Here is a 14487-nt window from a genome sequence, read left to right on the forward strand (position 1 = left end):
GCACAACCCGCGCCGGTCTTAAAGGCGCAGCGCCCCCCTCCCCCCAACCCCCCCCCCAGGCAGAGAGGCAGCGAGGCGGAGGCGGGCGGAGCTCGGAGCCCTGCGGCTTTATTGGGCGCGTCCCGCACCGCTACAAACGCTACAAACCATACAAAACAACGACAGGAACAGAAACGAAACAAACCAGCAACGTGCTAGGACCGACTGTACAAGAGGCGGCGAGTCCCGCGCCTCTCCGGGCAGCAGCGCAGCCCCCGGAGCCTTGGAGGGGCACCGCTCCCCAGGGGGCCGGATGGGAAACTTTCACCCAAAACCCCAAGGAAAGGCGGCAGGAACCCCTCAGGGCAGCAGCTCCAAACCTGCACTAAGGGTTTCCAGCTTCCTTCCTGCAGCACCCCCTCGCCAGGCTGCACCGTGTCTGCAGCGTTCCCCTGGCAGTGGCTTCACGGGGGAGCTCGGCGCGCAGAACTCTCAGCGCTCCAGCACCCGAGCACAGCAACAGCTCGGTACTGAAGCCTCGGGCAGATCTGGTTATCTGCACTGCAGCTGCTCTGAAAATCCTAGTGATGAACGCCTCCCTGTCCTACTCTATAGGGTTTCCAAAATAGCTCAAGATTTACATGCTCGTCTGTACAGCGTGCTAAGCGTTGGGAAATCATCAAGCAGCAGCCTGCTAAACTGGAGAAAGAGAAGCTACAACATCTTCCCACCCATTTATCTGGGAGATGCTGTTTTTGTAGCCTTTAAAAAAATCAAAGCCTTTTTTTTTTATGAAACAATTTCAATCAATGCCAGGAAACTAGAAGCCCCACGACAGAGGCTATCTAATGGCCAGGAACTGGAAATTTCTCCTCTTAGATCACTTTCACTGCCAGGATTCTCTCTCTTTCTCTCTCCCCCTCTACCCCCTCCTCACCCAGACCCATTATAAAAAAAGGTACAATATTTAGTTACATGGGATTTAAGTTAAAAAATAAAAAGCTGTCCAGTCTTTTTGCTTTATCGTGAAGAGTTTGAGCTGGAGCGGCTGCGGTGGCGCCTTCGTCCAGGAGATCTGGATCTTGATCGCCGGCGGACAGGGGATCTGCGCCTAGGAGATCGGGACCTGGCAGAGAAGGATGAAGAAAGCTTTTGTTAGGAGACATGGACAACAGGTTCCAGTCGTTTGTCAGCTCGCCTACCACCTTTTCAAATCAATGCTCCCTGTCCCCCTCCAAAATAAATAAATAAATAAATAAATGCCACTCTGAAAGAGCTCCAATGAAGTACAGCCAGGGAGCAAAAAGGCAATTCAAAGAGGATTGTTATAGCAGGAATGTTCTAGCTACTGTCCCTCTGCTTCTGAAGTTGAAAGAGACTTAATATCCTAAGAACAAACAAGATTCTTATTTACTCTCAAGCAAAACAAACTCAAGTTCATTCTACATCAGATTCTCCTCCCTGTGAAAGGTCAGCTTCAGCTCCTAAAGTACAGTGAGGTTCAGGGAAAGGGTTTATCCAAGTCACACAGAACCACAGGGCCATTTCTTAGGGGAATTCTCACTCTAAGAAACAGTTGAGCTTCAAGAACTTCAGTACTACAATTATCTATACAGCCACCAGTGCGACACCGAGGTTCCTGCCAGAGAACATTAACAGAGCCTGACAGGATGGTAAGGCAGACTAGGGAAGCAAACAAACCATCCAATCCCTCATTTCCATGACCTCAGTAAAAAGCGTCTTTTATGGAGGACTAACGAGCAGTGAATCTTGTGCCACGTTCTCTTTTAAACCGGTATCTATCCACTCAGCAATCAGCTGGTTCCAATCAGGAATTGCTTTTAGTGGTTACAAGAGTTTCAGCAGGCTTCCATGACAGAGGAGCTCACCGAGATCCTGAGAAAGGGCTGCCTCGATGCACTCAGGTAAATCTTTCGGAGCCTGCAGCATACAACAGGTGTGTACGCGCCCGGTCCCACCCTGGGGTCAGTGTACTCCAGCCGCCTGATGTGGGAAGGCTGCTTTGCGGCCTTGTTCTCATGCACAGAAATGAGGGAGAGAGCTGCAAGGACTTCCAAAAAGCAAGCAGCTGGAGCAGGCTGCCAAAAGCATTCTCCCAGCCACAACTGTGTGTCACTTCACCTCAAAGCACTGCATGGAAGGGACTCCAGGGAGCAGGCTGGAAAGCATCTGATGCATCTGATGTTTCCAGCAGACTGCGTTCAGATGGCAGCAGGTCACTGCCAGCACTAAGCACTTCCCAAGTACAGCCTGGGTTCAACTGATGCCCAAAAGGTGCGAGTTACCATCACTCGGAAGGGCAGGTCAAGTCCAATGGGATGAAACTGTCCTCACGCAGAGTATTTCAGTGATACGCTCTTGTTACACTGAGAAGGAAATACAAATTGTCACCTCTCACCTTCTCCTCATGCGAGGCGGTGACCTACGCCACATGGGTGGTGGTGGCAGCATCCTCCTGGGTGGGCTGAAGCGTCTGGGAGGGGGTCTAGGTCGTGGCGCCAGCACAGCCGTGGCGGTGATCTCCTGACCATCGATCTGGCCTTTGCATGAAATCACAGAAGTAGGGTGATGCAAGCGTTTTCCAGCACCAACATCTACAGACCACATGGCTGCAACTCCCAGCTCTGTCACAAGCTTTGTCTACAGCTCTACTTCCACCACCCGCTCCAGACTGACGCTGATGAAGTCCACCTACACACTGGACTTCTAAATCAAATATCCCCTCAGATGTTAATCGGGAAGGATTTTAGAAATTTAAAGATTTTTATTGGTTTTTATTTTGGAAAAACAAACAAAAAAAAAAAAACAGTTTTAGTGTTTCTGTAGTTTTTATGGAACTGTCCTGAAATCACACAAAAGCCAAACTCATTCAAGCTGAAAACAGAATGAGAGTATTTCAGATCAGCTACCCAAAAGCTACGCCATCTCTCACTTATTTTCAGACCAAGCCCACCTGTTACAAAGACATTTTTTTTAAAAGCACCCAGCCTCCCTTCAACATTTGACACCTACCTCCATCCATGTGTTTCAGGGCTTTCTCAGCATCATCTGGGTTCTCAAACTCAACGTAAGCGTAACCTTTAGAGAGGTGTGGATTTAGCCTGTCAACTGGCATGTCAATCATTTTAATCTTTCCGTAAGTGGAAAATATTTCCATGATGTGATCCTGCAGAGAAAGAGCAGAACTTCAGGACCACTCTTACGGTACGTGTCCCATATGCCTCTTACCACTCATATACCACTGCCCAGGTCTGGCTGGCACAGAGCAGTAAATTCAAGATATACACAGCACTAAATTAGCTAAAAACCCTCCTGGGGACCTTATGAAAACGGGCTCGTGCCCTTAGTCTGAAACTCTTAGCTACAATTCTCAGTACTTTTTAAAAACACCATTTTTTCAGCTCCCTGAACTTTTACCTCTGAAGACCTTTAAACTACATTGCCAGACCTTCTCTCTTCAGACCCTCTTCAAGAACCTCCAGATGTTCTTAATGCCTCCCAGGTCATTTCTGCTACTGTCCTGACTTTGACAGTTTTCTTCATAGTAAGGCAAAGTACCAGGTCTGGCATTCCAACAAGGCAGACAAACCTTTTAGCACTACAGAGTCTCAGAAGCCTGTACTATATTTGACTCAGTGAGGTTCTTATGAAGTTTTCCTCACTCATCCATTTGGACACAAAGCAAGAATTCCCAGAAGAGTTATTTTGGCAGCAGTCCAGCAACAACAACAAAATCGGAGACTTTAAGAAAGCCACCAACAAATGCCCACAGAAGATATGTAAGCTTGGCATTCCAGGCAAGCATGCCATTACCTTGGTCACATTCCTAGTGAGCCTTCCAACGTGTACTTTTGTGGGTCTGGGTGATGGGCTGCGCCTCTTCCGCTCCTTTTCATCTCTCTTGGGTGGCTTGGACCTGATTTCACAACAGAAAATGTTTATAGTTTAGGGAAAAAGCAAGACAAAATCCAGAAGCCAATCCCTATCACGTGATTTTTAAAAGTACCATTTTTAAGAACTATTTTTAAGTACCATTTTTAAGAACTAAGTAACATTTTTAAGAACTAAAGAACTATTTAAATAGCTGCATATTGCATTTTGCTTGCAGGTTTTTAAAATTACTATCCAGATTAAAAAAAAAAAAAACTTCAGTAGGCAGAACATTTGTATTTAGGCTTCTTCCAAATCTCACTGTCATGAATTTAGGGACATAATAAAAGAGCAAACTGGATTGTAACACTTTAGTAGATTTTATCAGCCTTCCACACCTTATTTACAGAATTATCCAAAGGAAAAAACATACTGTATGGATATTAAGATAGTTTGATTGCCACCCTTACAAAAATGCTTCTTTTGGTCCTCACCCATTTTATTTTTACACCTAAGAGACCATACACACACACCAGCCTACCCACCACTGTTAGCCCTGGCTTTTCTGTTGCTCTTGGCTATAATTTACAGGGAATATATAAAGACCTTTATTGTCATATGGTGCCCTTTTACTCCCACTCTAATGGGGAAACACTGATTAAAACTGCCTCTACAACATATAGTACGTAGAAATTACCCTGAAAAAATTAGATTTTTAATCTCTGCAGGGCATACATTTTGATTGTAAGTAAAAGGAGCACACCCATTCTAACAAAATCCAGATCTCTAACTTATAAAAAAATTGTCCTCAGAGAGAAAAAAAAAAAAAAGGAAAAAAAAAATCTGATAAAGCGCCTGTATTCTACATGCAACTTGGCCTGCTATCTGGTAATTCCTAAAAGTCAAACAGAACTGACTTGGAACGGGAACGTCTCCTGTTGTCGTGTCTCCGTCGAGACGGACTGGGGGATCCAGAAGAGCTGCTGGAACTGGAACTGCGTGAGGTGCTGGAGCTCCCAGAGCGACTCGAGGCAGAAGAGGAGCTCGAGCCACTGCTAGAACCAGTGCTGGAACTGGACCCTGAGCTGGAAGTTGAGCTGGAACGGGACCTGATAGGGAAAAAAAACATGAGCGGAGTACCCAAAAAAAAGAATAGCTGAAAAACTTATCATAATTACAAAGAAAACAACTGCAAGCTGAAACACTGAAAAATCGACTCTCCATAGCTCACTAGTTCAGCCAAATGAAATTTGTATCTCACGGAACCCAAACCCTTCAAGTCAGACACAATTTTCCTGTGACTAACACAAGGCAACGTTTGAATGAGTCCACAACGTGGGGAATGAAATGAACCAGAAGTATGGCTGATGCTTTCTGAAAACGCTGGTTTTGTTACTACCCGTAACGGCAGCTACCTGGTACTGCTGCTCCCGCTGGAAGCACTACGTCTTTTGCGTGTCTTGTCCCGACCACGATCCTTTTCACCCGAGTCCTTAGTGGCGGCTTTGTCCTTTGATCGGTCCTTTGATTTCTCTTCAGACCTATCCTTGCGTTTGGTTGGTGAGGGAGCCCTTAAAGAACAAATTGCAGAAGGGATTGTTTGATACAGAAAGCCACAGAAGAACGGAAAACCACACCCAGACAAGGAACTGAAAGGCAACACGAAACACTGAACTTCAAATGTAACTCAAGATCACTGTAACTGCAGAGTTAAAGCGTTAGGTAAGTCTGGGCTTTTTAGAAAAGAAAATACTTTACATGACAGAGCAGCAGCTTTGAAGGTGACAACTACAGCATCCATAAATTGTCACATACAGATTCACATAGAAAGAGGTGCATTTCCAGTTCCTCACCCTCCCTGGGAGGGCCCTAGTACCCTACAACATCCCCGGTTTCATTAAGCCTAAAAATTGGGATGGAATGATTACCTAGGGTTGGATTTTTTTATTACTTTCATTGAGTGCTAGCAAACTCTTCTTTTTCACTCCTGATAACTCCATTTCCCCTTCAGAGACATCCAAAGCAGCACCCAATGGGCCTCACTTATCTCAAATCTCACTTCTAACTCCTTGGTTCTGAGAACAGATCCCTACCCTAATTGAGTGCAATAAACTCCAAAGAGCAGCCCAGTGACGAGATAAAAGTGTTTAGAATGAAGAAATTAGCAGATAGGCACGAAAGAGCAAAGCTGCTTTGCAGCAGTGGCAGCGGACTGGAGGACAACCAACTTCTGCAGGGTCCCTGAGTGGCACACACCGCTGTGCTGCCGCTCACAGCCCACCCTGTGCCTGCTCACACTGGCACCTAAAGTACAAAGGGTCCTCACTCTCCAAGACTCCCCAGAAAAGGCAGGTGGAGGACACCCAGCTCCTCTGCAGGACGTGCATGCAGCTCGTGCCTCCTGACAGCCTCACCTCCAGAGGAGCAAGCTTTGGTTTCCTCCACAGCCAATTTGTGGCCCAGAGCATACGTTGGTCAAGAAGTACTGCTGAGAACTTCAGCAACAAAAAACCCACACTCAATTACGGCTGCTTTCAACCCTAACAAGCTCCTCCCAAAGCCCTTTCAGCCTTAGAAAGACCAGATTAAGATTGCTTAACATCCGAATTAAAAGCTTCCTCTAAATAAATTTTAATAACTGCTAAAAAACGTGGCAGATTTGAGTTGGTGTGACGCCAATTACCTACCCACAAATGAAACATTTGGGAAATGAAGAACAGGCACGAACTCCCCTGAACTGCCAGCGTTACGAGCAGTGACACGGCAGCCACTGTGCTCTGTGGTGTTGGAAACACTTCCCCCTCCATGTGCGAAGGCCAAGCCAGCTAACAAGAGGAAAACTCTCCAGCTTGTTGCACGCAATGGTCTCATTGCTTCTGTGCTTCTGGTGTCCCAACTCTGATAATCAACTGCTTTGTTCTCTAAATTCCAATTCAATTTACGATTGGGAAGAGATCACTTCTGAACAGCTGAACTTGGCTCTCCTGATTTTTCCTTTCAGGGTTTTCCCTAACACAGCCACCACAACAAGCAACACAAGTGAGTATTCGCACACTTTGCCCACCACAGCTTCCAGAAGTCAAGGAACACCTTGTTCCTGCGCGCCTCTCTGCCCAGAGAACAGAAAGCAGCAGCACAAACGTGACACCAGCCGGCCTTCCCTGCCACCTGCAGCAACAAGAAGGCAGCCCAAAGACTGCTCCAGGGGTGCTAAAGGTGGTCGAGAAAAGCAAACCTGTGCCTGCCATTAAGCTGTAGGACGTTTTTAACCAGCTCCATGCTTTCCCTGCTCAGAAATAGAAGACCACGGGGACAGACCAGCTGACCCACTGGGAGGAACAGAACAGACAAGCTCCTGGACACACAAAACAGGCTATTTTCCTTCCTCACCTCCCTTCTAAACAACCAGTCGGGATTACAGCACTTCCTCCTACACACCAACTACTCCTGCAACTGTGGTTGTGCTGCCAGCAGCCCAGCTGTGCAGAGCTATCGGCCCCCGAACTGTCAGCTCAGCTCTGGCCCTACCGGAGGGGGCCTTCAACGCCACCTGGGTGCGGCGAGGCCCAGCCCTTCCCGCGAGGAGGCCGCGCACAAAGAGCCCAGCCCGCAACGGGCCGGCGCCCGGCAACCCCTCCGCAGAGCGGGCCCGGCGCTCCCGCACCCAGAGCGGCCGCAGGCCCAGGCCCAGGCCCAGGCCCAGGCCCCTCCCCGGCCCGGCCTCCCGCCCGCCCCCCGCGCTAGGCCCCGGCGCCTCAGCGCCCCCCCCGCCCGCCATCCGCCCGCCATCCGCCCGCCATCCCCTCCGCCGCGGCCCCCTCGGCTTCCCCGGGCGGCTGCGAGCCCGCTGGGAGCGGCGGCCGGGCCGGATGGCTGCGGATGGGAGCGGATGGGCGCCCCCCGGCCCGGCCCCACTCACATCCTCGGCAGCCGCCGCCGCTCCGCGCCGCGTCGCGCGGGATGGGCGCAGAGCGGGCGGGAACGGGGCCGCGGGGCGCGAGGCGATGGCGTCACGGGGGGGGAGGGGGGAGGGGCCGAGAGGCTTAAAGGGGCAGAGCGGGGGGGGGGGGGGAGGGGGGGGACAGCGGGGGGAGAGGGGGAAAAGGAAAAATAAAAATAAAAATGAAATTAAAAAAAACTCGTGGGTGGAGATGGGGATGGTTAGAGGGAAGAGGAAGAGGGAAAAATTAAAAAAAAAAAAAAAGAAAATGTAAAAAAATTTATATAAAATAAAAAATATAAAATTAAAAATATAAAATTAAAAATATAAAATTAAAAATATAAAAATAAAATAAATTGTTTTTGTTGTTTTTGTGTTTTTATTTGTTTTTGTTTTTTTTAACAGGCTGTGCGGGAGCGCAGAGCAGCAGTCGCGCTCCGCCGCCCACCGAGCAGCGGCGCTCAGCCCCGTGCCGGGACGGCGCCTGCCGGGGGGACCGGGAGGGGACCGGGAGGGGACCGGGAGGGGACCGGGAGGGGCTGCCCGGCCCGGCACGGCCCCCCCCGGCCCGGCCCCGGCTCCCCGAAAGGGTTACGGGCGGGCTCCTCCCTCGCAGCCCGGGCGGGCCGGAGCCCGGGGAGCGGCGGGGGCCCCGCGAGCCGCCCCCGGCTCCGGGAGGCCGCGGCTGCCGCCCCTCAGCCCCCGAGGTGCGGGCGCGGGGCCGGGGGGCCGGGGGGCCGGGGGCTGCCCTGGGCGTGGGGCGGGCGGAGGGGTCGGGGGGGGGGGTTTGTTTTTTCCAGCACTCTGCCGTCTGCTTGAGCCCCTGCTGGGTCTGAGCCTGCCCCGATTATTCCCAGCGTGAATGGTGGCAGCCGCTGTGCTTGCATCTCCCCAGGGCTGAAACCTCGGGGTCCCAAAGTGGGTTTGCACAGAACCCAGGGCAGAAGCAGGCAGCAGCCCCGCTGGCGGGCAGGTGGCAGCAGGGCCCCGAGGGGGTGAGGAGGAGGCAGTGCCCCTCTGCTGGGGCTGCACCCGGGCTGGGCCAGGAGGAGAAGAGGAGAAGCCTGCACCTTGCCCCCGGGGCCACGGTCAGGTGGTGGGAGATGTGGTTCACCCGCACTCACACCCTTCTTCCTCCCCAGGTCTTGCATTCGCTCAGCCGTGACGTGGTGCCTTCTGTCCCCTTCTCTCGTGAGGTTATTGCGTTTGGCACGTAATGCGTTCGGGGCGGAGAGCAGGAGAGCTGAAGGAGTAAGCACGGTGAGGAGGGAGGCTCTGGTCCTCTCGTTGCTGTGAGTGTTGCTGTGTGCGGTTACGGAGTAGCATTCCCAGCATTTCCTGGTTAAAGGAGCTTTTCTGGTTATGGCTAATGCCAACTTCAGGCACTGCGAGTGTTCAGCAGCAGCTGAGGAAAGGGTGGCCAGGGTGAAATTTGGACAGGTGCCTAAACTGGCAGGCTGAAGCCAAGTCCCTTCAGCAGGCCTGGCTGCCCGACAGCAAACGCAGCTGCTCACATGGGCAAAGATGTCCTGGGAGTGGTGAGGTCCTCGTGTGGGTGGGGGCAAGTGCGGGTCCCAGCTGGGGGCTGCGGTGCTGCCTGTGCTGTGCATGGAAACTGCCTCTGCGAGATGCTCGTTTGGGAAATAACCAAGGGTCGGCCCTGGTGAGATTGCTCCAGGGAGTTCCTGTAGGGGATGAGACGTTTCTGTTTTCCTGATACCCACTGAAATGAAAAGATGTAAAAGACACCTGGAACTGGGGTAGGAGTGTTGGTGTGGGAGCACAGCTCGGGTGATTGCAGTGCCATGAATCACTGCTGGTCTGCCTGCCTCTGCCCCTGCCCCTGCCAAGCCTCTGCTTGAACTGGCTTCTCCTGTGCAACTTAGGGACCTTCAGAGGACCCTGGGCTGGCCCTGAGAATTAAAGCAAGGTCCATTGCCAATGCAAAACCACAGCTCTGGTAAACTCCTTGAAGTCTTCCTGGGTCTTTCCCTTGCATTTTTCCTCCCCCCTGCTCCTCCTTCCCACCCGTTACTGGAAAGTAACAAACGTTTGGCATGCCAGGGGAGTGTAAAGGTCTCTGTGCTGTGCTGTGTAAGCTGCCTGCGTGACACAGGATCCAGCTCCTGCAGCAAATCCCCTCTGCAGAGTGGGGATCAGACGATGGGCTCATCTGTGGAAATGGGAAGAACATTTAGTGCAGGAAAACACTGTGTTCAGAGGGGACCTAAGCAAATGAAGGCTTAGCTAGAGGTGGAGCCAGGCCCGAGCTGCTGGAGAGACCGAGCCACATACGGAGCTCTTATCTGTGAGGTCCCTCTCACATCCCTAGTGGGGTGTGGGGTGGCCTTTAGATACAAATAGTTTGGGATCAAAGTGCAGTCTGTGTCTCCTGGTTAATGCCGCTCTCTTTTGCCATGGAGGAAGTAAAATGCAAAGGGGCACAACTGCTGCATCGAAACAAGCAGCTCCTTTTCTTTCTCCCTGTGCCTTTCTGTGAGTGATCTGCAAGAGTCTCTGCCATTTGGGCTGGTAAAACACGGTGTCTTTCTTTGAGACCAATGTGTACTGAGGGAAGCAAGGTTTGGAAAAAATTTCTGGCTCTCATCTGCTTGACAGTGACTGCTTGATGTGGTCCCTGTCAGACACTGCTGATCTGGAGAGCATTGTGCTGTCCTGTGGGAATTCTTGGGAGCTGTTTCTTTTGGGGAAGTGAACCCCCAAAGTGTGTCTGTGAGGCAGCGGATGCAGCACTGATTTTTCCAATGAATGCCTGCAGAGTTAGGAAGCTGAAAGGAAAGGGAAAACCCGTCCACTGTGACAGTAGGCACACACACACAGCTGTGATGTGCTTCTGGACTTACAGGTTTACCCCACGTAGGTGTGATTGTGGGGGCTGTACCTGCACTGCAGTCCCAACTACACCCACCCACATACACGCAGCACATGGCCGTGTCCCCCCCCGCTGTTCCCTCACCCAGCTGTGCACATCAGGGAGGGGATGTGCACTCATACACGCATACCTGGACCTTCTTTACAATGGTGCATAAACGTTTGCTTTCACTTCTTTCAAAGGTACAGGACAGCGGCACCTACAGACCTGATTTCTGAGGCACTGACAGTTTCCACGCCACAAGCGTCAGCGCCCTGGATCCTGCTCGCCACAACTTCCCCAGCCACCAAGCAGGAGCGAGGCTCCGGTGGGGACCTGCCAGCCTCGTACCGTGACCTTCTGCTGGCTGGCACTTGCACCCAGCTCCCCACAGAGCTGAGCTGCTTCTGGGGATGCCAGCTGGGAACTGGGACACGTCCACAGCACAGCCGTGCAGCCACGAGCTGCTGAGGCCCAGGCACAGTGGACTTGCGACCGCTGGGAGATTGCAGCACTGCACAAGTGAGTGGCTGGGGAGCAGCCTCCGTGTGGCACCGCAACGGGAGCTGCCCAGGCAGCTGCGGCTTCACCTGCCGTGAGGGGGTCCAGTTGTCCCAGCCAGCTGCTTGTCCCAGCGCCGCGTGGTCCTCTGAGGGGTCTGTAACTACAGAGACTGGTAGTGGGCCCAGAAACGGCTTTTTGAGTGGATTTGGAGTTCCCCTTCTCTTTGTTTCTCTGCCTTGTCCTCCAGCAACGCAGCTCGTCTCTGCCAGAAGGGACGCGTGCCTTCCTGAACCTGCTCTGGTCCTGCTCTCTGCCCTGCCCGTCACTGATGCATTGATGATATTGGGTGAAGCTGAGCCCCGCGTCATCCTCTGTGCCCTTGTGGGACTGGGGTGTCAGGTTGGACCCTCTGCTCTGAGGGGTCCTATGTGAGCAAGGGACAGGCTGCTGGGCCAGCCCTGGTCACCCCCAGGCAGAAGAGCCATCTCCTTCCTGCTCTTTGGCTGGGACCTGCATCGCTGCTTGTGGCTGGGGCTGGCGCAGTGTGGCCCCAGGGCCACCAGCCTGGCAGCAGAGTGCTAGCAGAGCCCGAGCAGTGGATGCAGTGACACCGTGTCCCCCCCATCAGTTCCACTTTGTGCCGTGGGGCTGAGAGGTGCCACTGGCTGGCCAGGACGGCGGGGATGTAGGCACCGGCAGCGATGGGCCGCTTGGATGACCACGCCAAGAGAAGGATCGTGGAGCTGCGCAGGGCTGGGCTGAGTTTCCGCAAAATCAAGAAGGTGCTGGAGCTGGACAACATCCGAGTGACACCACAGGCCGTGTATCTCTTCCTCAAGAGGAAGAGTGTGGAGCTGGGGCCAGCAGCAGGTGGCTGGGGCGGAGAGCAGCCCTGGCCCCCCCTGCAGGGGCACGAGGCTGAGCTGCCCCAGTCTCCAGGCCCTCGGCCCCCCACATTGCCCAGCGGGGCTCCTGCTGGCGGCCAGGATGGCAAGGAGGGCACCCAGATCATCAGCGTGGCCTTGTCCTGCCAGGGCAGCAGGCAGCCGGGGGGGGCCCTGCCTGTGGGACTGCCTCCTGGGAAGGGTAAGGCTGGGCCCCATCCAGGCCTGCCCTGGCGCAGGCTCCCTGTTCTCCCCCAGAAGGTTTGGGGACAGAGTCTCCTTTCGAGGCATTTTTCTTCTGTCCCTTGCAGGTGACAGCGGTTCCACGGGTGCCCTCCCAGCTCCAGGGAGCTGCCAAACACCAGGGACCCCACCTGGCCCCACGCAGCCGCTGCCTGGCCAAGGGCAGCTCGTCATGCCCCCTGCCAAGAACCCAGCCCTGGTGGCAAAGAAGATCGTGGACAGGGCTCTCCTCCTGCAGAACAAGGTAGGGTGCTGGGTGGCACATCGGGGTGGGAGGGCCCAGCTGCTTCAGGCCCATATCTTGCATGGGCAGGGTCTGTCCTGCCCCTCACGGTGCACGTGTGGCTCCCACGGGCAGAGCAGCTTTCCTGGTGGCTGTGGGGATCTCAAGACACTAGCACAAGGTATCCTGGGTACAAAGCACAGCCCTGAGTCAGGCTGAGCCTTTGCATCTTTCCATCTCCCTGTTGTGTCCCTCCCTGCTGCATCTTCTACTTGAAGCCCTCACCTTTCCATATCTGCTCTGGTGCAACAAATGTGACTGGTCTACAAGCTGGGAGGGGACACCCCAGGTACACTACTTCCATCCCTGCAGAGCAAACATGCCTGGCATCAGCACGGGCAGCCCAGTTGGCAGCAGGTAGAACAATGCACGTGCCCACTGATCAGAGGCACAGGGATGGGGCAGGGAGGAAGAGCAGGTCAGAGAACACTGCAGTCCAAAGGTTGTTCCCTTCTGCCTTGCACACGAAGCACAGAATAAATCCTTCTCTTGCTTATCCCCATTGAAGGAGCAGTTAATGATCTTTCACCTCCACTCCTCTCCTGCCTCCTGCTATTCTAGGTCAAAGATGCCAGCACACAGACCACCCCACTGAACCCCACGAGCCCTGGAAATCAACACCTTGCTTGGGGCGAAGCAGTGCTTCCCCCTGCTCCTGGTTCCCCCACCACTGCCGAGAAGCTGGACGCTGTACACGCAGAGATCCAGAAGCTGAGCCAGGCACTGCACGCGGTGCTGGAGAGGCAGTGCCGCCTGGAGCGCCAGCAGGAGCACCAGCAGCGACTCCAGCAGGAGATGCTGCTGATGCTGCAGCAGCTGAGCTCCACCGTGAGCCACGGCGCCGTGCCAGCCAACCAGCCCTGCGTCCCCTTCAGCAGCGTGGCTGAGCCCTCGCCCACTGTGCCAAACTTCAGCCAGTTCAAGATGGAGCTCATCTGACCCCAAGGTGCTCTGTCGGGGCTGCCCTGTCCGCAGGGCAGGCCAGCACTGCCAGAGGATGAGGTCCTGAAGCCTTCAGAGGCTGTGGCAGCTGCCTGAGGGCCACGTGGGGTGTCCAGCAGAGGTGATTGCTGCTTCCCTACTGCTCTGCCTCTTGTTGACTGAAAGGGGTTGCTGGGCACAAGAAGGAAGGGGAAGCTTGCTTCTCCCGTGCTGCCCATCCTGGCAGGTCCTGGAGCTGCCCAGTCCATCCACAGACTGTAGCAGCTCGCGTGAGCTGCAAGGAGAAGATGCAGCTGGGAGGAACATAGCAGGGTGGTGTTCTCGAGGTGAGGCTTCCTCTCAGGAGGGTCAGTGTTGTGACAATCATAGGAACACTCCCCCTGCAGGGGCTTGTTCAGTAAAATGCTACAGTTGAGAAACATAGTGGAGAAAGCGTGGGATCTTATTCTTCATCTTATCTCCCCCTCACCCTGTTAGCAGCTGGGCTGGACCTGGCTTGGGCACAGCCAGCAGAGCACCGTGAGGTGGGCCCACCTCTCCACACACCAGGGACATCGCCAGGGGCCTGGCATCAGCTACCACACCGCTAGGGATAAATCACACTTGTGTAGGAAGCTGACTCTTTAAACTGAGCAGCTTCTACCCAGGCCAGCCCCACACCCCCCAGATTCTCAGCGTGTCTGGAGTCTGTCACTGCCCCCGGCTTCTGCCCACTGCTCTTGTGGGTGTGGGTTCTGTATGCTCTGTGTCCTGGGGGGAGCTGTGTACTCCCCTCTCCTCTGACCCTTTTTTCTGTGAGTGAGAAGGATGAACTCCTGGCTTTGGTCCCCCAGCAGCAAGGGCTCTCCTACAGCAGGCTGCTGGCAGTACAGAGCTGCGGGAGCAGAGAGGTTTCAGAGGCACAATGCTGAGAACATCCCTTGGCTGGGTAACAGGGCCTTAAGGGAGG

At 53.7% G+C, this 14487-nt stretch overlaps 2 protein-coding genes across 3 annotated transcripts; one reads left to right on the forward strand and one right to left on the reverse strand.

Moving 5' to 3' along the window:
• Positions 1–87: 87 nt before the first annotated feature.
• RNPS1 (RNA binding protein with serine rich domain 1) lies at positions 88–7864 on the reverse strand. Its single transcript, XM_082772702.1, has 7 exons — positions 7790–7864; positions 5286–5441; positions 4788–4979; positions 3814–3916; positions 3013–3166; positions 2399–2540; positions 88–1105 (listed from the first exon to the last, which is right to left on the reverse strand). Coding segments are annotated over exons 1-7 (855 nt in total). The 5' UTR covers positions 7792–7864; the 3' UTR covers positions 88–999.
• Positions 7865–7956: 92 nt separating this feature from the next.
• On the forward strand, positions 7957–14436 carry LOC309883828 (uncharacterized protein). Of its 2 annotated transcripts, XM_082772215.1 has the most exons (5): positions 7957–8517; positions 8953–9070; positions 10886–12272; positions 12382–12557; positions 13158–14436. In XM_082772215.1, exons 3-5 carry the CDS (start codon positions 11888–11890, stop codon positions 13533–13535), a joined length of 939 nt encoding a protein of 312 aa, XP_082628341.1. In that variant the 5' UTR covers positions 7957–8517; positions 8953–9070; positions 10886–11887; the 3' UTR covers positions 13536–14436. The 2 variants fall into 2 exon arrangements, with proteins under 2 accessions (XP_082628341.1, XP_082628342.1); XM_082772216.1 differs by lacking the exon at positions 8953–9070.
• Positions 14437–14487: the final 51 nt, after the last annotated feature.

Source organism: Aythya marila, assembly GCF_965140915.1.
Source record: "Aythya marila genome assembly, chromosome: 15".
Taxonomy (NCBI): Eukaryota; Metazoa; Chordata; class Aves; order Anseriformes; family Anatidae; genus Aythya; species Aythya marila.

Bases quoted from the DNA above. Each gene is read 5' to 3' on its own strand.
- RNPS1 (XM_082772702.1), bottom strand. The intron at 3,917-4,787 runs GTCAGTTCTGTT...TTGTGAAATCAG, and splicing joins AGGAGACGTTCCCGTTCCAA to GTCCAAGCCACCCAAGAGAG. The intron at 2,541-3,012 runs GTAGGTGTCAAA...TTTCATGCAAAG, and splicing joins CCTGAAACACATGGATGGAG to GCCAGATCGATGGTCAGGAG.
- LOC309883828 (XM_082772215.1), top strand. From the start codon at position 11,888: ATGGGCCGCTTGGATGACCACGCCAAGAGAAGGATCGTGGAGCTGCGC. The intron at 12,273-12,381 runs GTAAGGCTGGGC...TGTCCCTTGCAG, and splicing joins GGGACTGCCTCCTGGGAAGG to GTGACAGCGGTTCCACGGGT. The intron at 12,558-13,157 runs GTAGGGTGCTGG...CTGCTATTCTAG, and splicing joins CTCTCCTCCTGCAGAACAAG to GTCAAAGATGCCAGCACACA.